At 47.8% G+C, this 5939-nt stretch overlaps 1 protein-coding gene across 2 annotated transcripts in view; it reads right to left on the reverse strand.

Annotated features, from left to right (window-relative positions):
- Window positions 1–5939, reverse strand: part of EHMT2 (euchromatic histone-lysine N-methyltransferase 2) — an 18173-nt gene extending 12234 nt beyond the window's left edge. The window contains exons 1-6 of one of the 2 annotated variants that reach the window (XM_011944753.1): window positions 5659–5939; window positions 5342–5560; window positions 5000–5253; window positions 1543–1627; window positions 1411–1451; window positions 1127–1279 (exon numbers count right to left, since the gene is read on the reverse strand). In XM_011944753.1, coding sequence (XP_011800143.1) covers window positions 1127–1279; window positions 1411–1451; window positions 1543–1627; window positions 5000–5253; window positions 5342–5560; window positions 5659–5938 — 1032 coding nt within the window. In that variant the 5' untranslated portion in view covers window position 5939. The remainder of the gene's footprint in view (window positions 1–1126; window positions 1280–1410; window positions 1452–1542; window positions 1628–4999; window positions 5254–5341; window positions 5561–5658) is intronic. The other variant, XM_011944752.1, reaches the window with a different exon arrangement.

The raw sequence follows: 5939 nt of genomic DNA on the forward strand, positions 1-5939 counted from the left end.
AGGATGGTCTCGATCTCCTGACCTCGTGATCCGCCCGTCTCGGCCTCCCAAAGTGCTGGGGTTACAGGCTTGAGCCACCGCGCCCGGCCAAAATCAGTAAATTTTTTTAGGCATGAAAACAGTAGTGTAGCGATGTTTTCAACGACAAAAAGAGGCCTTATATTTACATATATATGGAAATACGTTTAGGTAAAATGATATGAGGTCTGGGACTTGCTTTAAAATAACCTAGTAGGTGTGTGTGTTGGGAGAGGTACAGATGGGTCAAGATGGGCTGTGTACTGATAATGGCTGGAGCTGTGTGATGGGTACACGGGGATTTCCTATTCTACTCTTTTGATAATGCTTGCAAGTTTTCATGATAAAACGTTAAATAAAAGGCAAAACTAGACAGACTAAACATTCTACTGTGTAGGCAAACATATAAGATAAAAGCAGACAAAGAGCAACGAATAAGCCAATAAATGATAATGGAATGCTTTTGAATTTTATATAAACAGCATAATGTATGTTAAAAAAAGTGCTTTCTGGTCATTTCCTTTTTTGTTTTCTTTTTTTAAACAGTACATGTCTGTTAAATGATCACTTCACTAGCTGATAAAAAAAATAGTAAATCCAATGTGCAGGGTGGTGGTCACCTTTGTGGATGAAATGGGCAGAGCGTACACTGAAAATGAGTTGCAGCTGGGCACGGTGGCTCACGCCTGTAATCCCAGCACTCTGGGAGGCCGAGGTGGGTGGATCAACTAAAGTCAGGAGTTAAGAGACCAGCCTGGCCCACATGGGGAAACCCCGTCTCTACTAAAAATACAAAAATTATCCGGGCGTGGTGGCGGGCGCCTGTAATCCCAGCGACTTGGGAGGCTGAGGCAGGAGAATCGCTTTAACCCTGGAGACAGAGGTTGCAGTGAGCCCAGATTGTGATATTGCACTCCAGCCTGGGAGACAGAGCGAGACTCCGTCTCCCCCTCCCAAAAAAGTTACAGACAGCATGGGGCAATGACTTAGTGGATATTCAGAAGGTGAAAAGGACAGAAAGGAGAAAAACAGGGAACAAGGAAGACTGGACAGTAAACCCTAGCCCTGGGGGAGCACTGGCGGGGAGGGCGGACCAGCTCTGCCTCACCTTGCTGTCGGAGTCCACGCGCTCATCCACAGAGTAGGAATCATAGTAGAGACTGAAGTCATCACCCACCACCGTCTCCCACTCCTCCAGGGACCCGGGGTCCCCTTTCGCCAGGGTCACTTCTGAACGCCGGGCAGAACCTAACTCCTCCGACTAGAAAAAGATCAGAAAAATTGAGGCCACTGACACCCTGCCCATTTCTGTTGAGGATGGGATGCAGACCCACTTCTGAGCCTCCCTCAGAGCAGCCCCCCAGGGGTAGAGGCTCTGCCTCAGCTGCTCACCAGGCCACCTCCTGAGGTCAGCTTCCTCCTTTTGACCACATCTGGAAGAAGAGAGAGAATGGTGTGGGGTCTATCACTGAAACCTTCAGAACAGGCCACATCAAGCCACCGGGGGTGGGGGATAGGACTGACCTGAGGTCACCTTTCCCAGTGAGTGGACGTCGTCACTCATGCGGAAATGCTGTACTTCAGGGGGCCGCTTCTCAGGGACCGGGGGCTGTGGGCCGAGAGGGAGCACACTGAGGGTCAGAGAGCACCTACAGTTTTGCCTGGGTTAGCCTGGAGCCCCAGGCGGGGGTGGGGTAGTGAGCCACACCTCCAAATGCCATGTGAGGCTCCAGTAGCCACAAAGTGGCAACCATGGGTGCTATTTCCTCAGAGGAAAAGTGTTAAGCACACTAACACTCACTCACCTCTGCAACTATGCAGAGCAGGCCCTTTTCCATTTTGCAGATGAGAAGACAAAGCTGAACAAAGTTAAAAGGACTTTTATACGTGGCCATGTACACAGTAGGACTATTCACAACAGCTGAGTGCGAAGCAACGCAAGTGCTACTGACAGATGGAATGGATAAGCAAAATGTGGCATTTATACACAATGGAATGACATTCAGCCATTAAAAGGAAAGATGTACTTTTTTTTAAGAGATAAGGTCTCATTATGTTACCCAGGCCGGAGTGCAGTGGCATGACCACGGCTCACTTCGGCCTCGAACTGGGCTGAAGCCATCCTCCTGCCTCCGCTTCCCGGGAAGCTAGGATTACAGACACATGTCACAATGCCCAACTAATGTTTTCTTAATTTTTTTTTGGTAGAAAAGAGGTCTTGCCATTTTGCCCAGGCTGGTCTTGAACTCCTGGTGTCAAGCGATCCTCCCCAGAAAGTACAGGCTTACAGGTGTGAGTCACTGGGCCTGGCCTTTGAAAAATTCTTTTAAACCGCTTTTAAAGATGGGGTCTTGGCATGCTGCCCAGGTGAAAGGAAAGAAATTCTGACATGCTACAACATAGATGAACCTTAAGGACATTATGCTAAGTGAAATAAGCCAGTCACAAAAGGATAAATACTGTATGATTATACTTAGATGAGGTACTTAGTCAAATTTACAGAGAAAGAAAGGACAATGGTCCTTGCCAAGGGCTAGGGGGTGGAGGGAATGGAGAACTACTTTTTAATGGATACAGAGTTTCAGTTTTACAAGATGAGTTATGGCGACTGATGGTTGCACATGATGGAAATATTTAATACCATTAAATTATACACTTAAAAATGTTTTTTATTTTATTTTTTAATTTTTAGATGGAGTCTTACTCTGTTGCCCATGCTGGAGTGCAGTGGCGCGATCTCAGCTCACTGCAGCCTCCATCTCCCAGGTTTAAGCATTTCTCTCACCTCTGCCTCCCGAGTAGCTGGAACTACAGGAACACGCCACCACGCCCTGCTAATTTTTGTATTTTTTTTTAGACGGACTTTTGCTCTTGTTGTCCAGGCTGGAGTGCAATGGCAGGATCTCGGCTAACTACAACCTCCGCCTCCTGGGTTCAACCGATTCTCCTGCCTCAGCCTCCCAAGTAGCGGGGGGTTACAGTCATGTACCACCATGCTCAGCTAATTTTGTATTTTTAACAGAGATGGGGTTTCACCATGTCTGTCAGGCTGGTCTCGAACTCCTGACCTCAGGTGATACACCTGCCTTGGCCTCCCAAAGTGCTGGAATTACAGGCGTGAGCCACCCCGCCTGGCCTAATTTTTGTATTTTTAGTAGAGACAGGGCTTCACTATGTTGGCCAGGCTGGTCTTGAACTCCTGATCTCAGGTGATCCTCCCACCTCGGCCTCCAAAGTGCTGGGATTAGAGGTGTGAGCCACTGCGCATGGCCTAAAAATGTTTTTTAGATGGTAAATTTTATGTGACACTAGTCCCCTCTTATCCAGTTTATCAGCAGTGATGGTGGCATATTGTTAGAATTGTGCTATTTTATTCTGAGTCTCGCTCTGTTGCCCAGGTTGAACTGCTGTGGCGTGATCTCGGCTCACTGCAAGTGATTCTCCTGCCTTAGCTGGGATTACAGGTGCACACCACCATGCCTGGCTAATTTATTATTATTATCATTATTATTTTAGTTAGAGACAGGGTTTGGCCATGTTGACCAGGCTGGTCTCAAACTCCTGACCTCAAGTGATTGCTGGCCTTGGCCTCTGAAAGTGTTGAGATTATAGACAAGTCATGCCCAGCCTATTGTTATAATCATGCTATTATGTTGTTATTGTTGTTAACCTCTCACTGTACCTAATTTATAAATTCAATTTTTCTTTTCTTCCCTATTTTTTACAAAATGAACTGCAACTATAAAAATTAACGTTTATCATAGTGAGAAAGGAAAAGTAGCTCATAGCAATCTGTGCTATGTGAAGCAGGCAAAATTTATCAGGCTCAGAGAGAAGTGAGTATGGAACGTTAGGGCCCATGCCTGGAGGCAACTGCTTAAAGGCATTTTGTACCTGACTAGGGTGCTGCTTCACCCCTTATCTTCATGTGCATAGTATCTGTGAGACAAAGAACAATGTATAGCAGATCTATAGCTTGTTATTCTAATGTAAACTTCTGGTAAACAATTTAGGAACTGCCTCTTCTTTTCCTTTATGTTTTATGTTTTCAATATTTTAAAAAATTTTTATTATTATTATTTTTTCTTTTTGTGGCTCCTTCCAGAGCAGGGCTAACTCCTAGGCAGTGTGCCCAGAGTCAGCCTGTTTTTTTTTTCAATATCTTCATGTCATCCAATCTTCTTTTCCTTTAAAAACCTACTTGTGGGCTGGTTGTGGTGGCTTGCACCTGTAATCCCAGCACTTTGTGAGGCCAAGGCAGGAAGATTGCTGAAGCCCAGCAGTTTGAGACCAGCCTAGGCAACATAGTGAAACTGTCTTCAAAACCAAAACACAACAAACAAACAAACAAACAAACAAACAAAAAACCCTATTTGTAACTGCTGCTAATCAGAGTGTATTTTCAGGGCAACTTGAATCTTTGCTCCTGAAGGCTGTCCTCAAAACCTGCTCAAATATATACTACTTAATGTTAAGTTTGCCTCAGTTTTTTTCTTTAGGTCAACAATTGGTATGACCCAGTAACCCTAGAACTTGGTCATAAATCTTCTGGGCCTCTGGGGCCCTTGCCACTTCCCTCCTCTATTATTTCTGTGGCCCTCATCTCCTTTCCCACTGGGATTCCCAGGAAAAACTTTACAAATAGAGCAATGACAGTTGAGTTCCCCAAGGGCTTGCTTTGAGGTAGAAAGGAAGAGTGGTTTGAAATTCCCTTACCTTGTCATTATCATAAAAGTAATTAAGACATTAACTATATAATTGACTCTTTAACATCAAACTCTCGCCACCCAAGAATGTAAACTGCAGGAAGAGAGGAACCTCTCTGTTGGTTCACAGATTAAGCACAGCCTAATATTTGATACACAGTAGCCCCTTGTTTAAATATGTGAATGAGTAAATGGAGTAGAAGCCTTAAGTGAAACTGTAAAAGAGCTCACCAAAGGTTTATGGTTGATTATCCCATCTCTCCCATCCCACTCACCTGTCCATTTCCTGGTTTGGACATGGTTTTGCGGGCTCGGTGGACCTTGGGCTGTCCCTCTGGGCTAGTGGTGGCTGGAGGGGGTTCAGGCCCTGCTGCTGCAGCTCCCTGGGCTCCCGGCATACTCAGCAGCCTCATAGCCAAACTCTGGACAGATGGAGGTGATTTTCCCGCCCCTGTCATTGACATCTTGGCCCGGCTAGGACACGAACCCCCCTTGCTGGGGGAAGAGGGGAATGACTTTGTGGCATGGCCTAAAAAACAGGCAAGCAGAAGGCAAGATAAGAAGGAAGGCAGAGTAAGAAATTTCCCACCCACCCCCCAGGCTACCCAGCCTCTCACCCAGCAGGATCCGGCCCCCATGGAGGTCCCCATCTCCCTCAAGGTTCTCGGATTCATCCCCAATGAGTGGTGTAGCCCCTACAGGGGTGTCAGCCCCCTCATCGCCAACAGTGACAGTGACAGAGGCTGGAGATGAGGGGCCAGCAGGCTCCAGGGAGTCGGGGGTGGCCTTGGGCAGGGTCTCTTCACTACGAGGGGTGTCCCCCAAAGAGCCATGAACTGTAGAGGAAGAGAAAAAGTTCAGAGCTAAGGGCTCCGGAGATCCTGTGTTTAGGGAAGGTGACGGTCCAATTGGGGCCCGTTTTAGCTGCACTCACCTCTCTCGGTGGCTCCTCTGGTTTCCTTCTCCAGCAGCAGCGCCCCCATCTCAGCGGGGGCCTCCCCCTGGGAGGGGAGACAAGGGACAGGAGGGCTGGTCAGCCCAGTAGAGAGTTGGGGGGTCCAGGATGCCTGGGCCCTGGGAAGAGAGAGTAGGCTCCGGGGCCTACCTCTTCCTCTATGGGGCCCCCCTCTTCCGCGGCCTCGGCTGCCCGGAGGGGCCGCACGACCCCTCCCCCGGGCCCGCATCAACCCCCTCCCTCTCGGTAGACCCCGCATC

This window comes from Colobus angolensis, unplaced genomic scaffold, assembly GCF_000951035.1.
Source record: "Colobus angolensis palliatus isolate OR3802 unplaced genomic scaffold, Cang.pa_1.0 Scaffold236, whole genome shotgun sequence".
In the NCBI taxonomy this organism is placed as follows: domain Eukaryota; kingdom Metazoa; phylum Chordata; class Mammalia; order Primates; family Cercopithecidae; genus Colobus; species Colobus angolensis.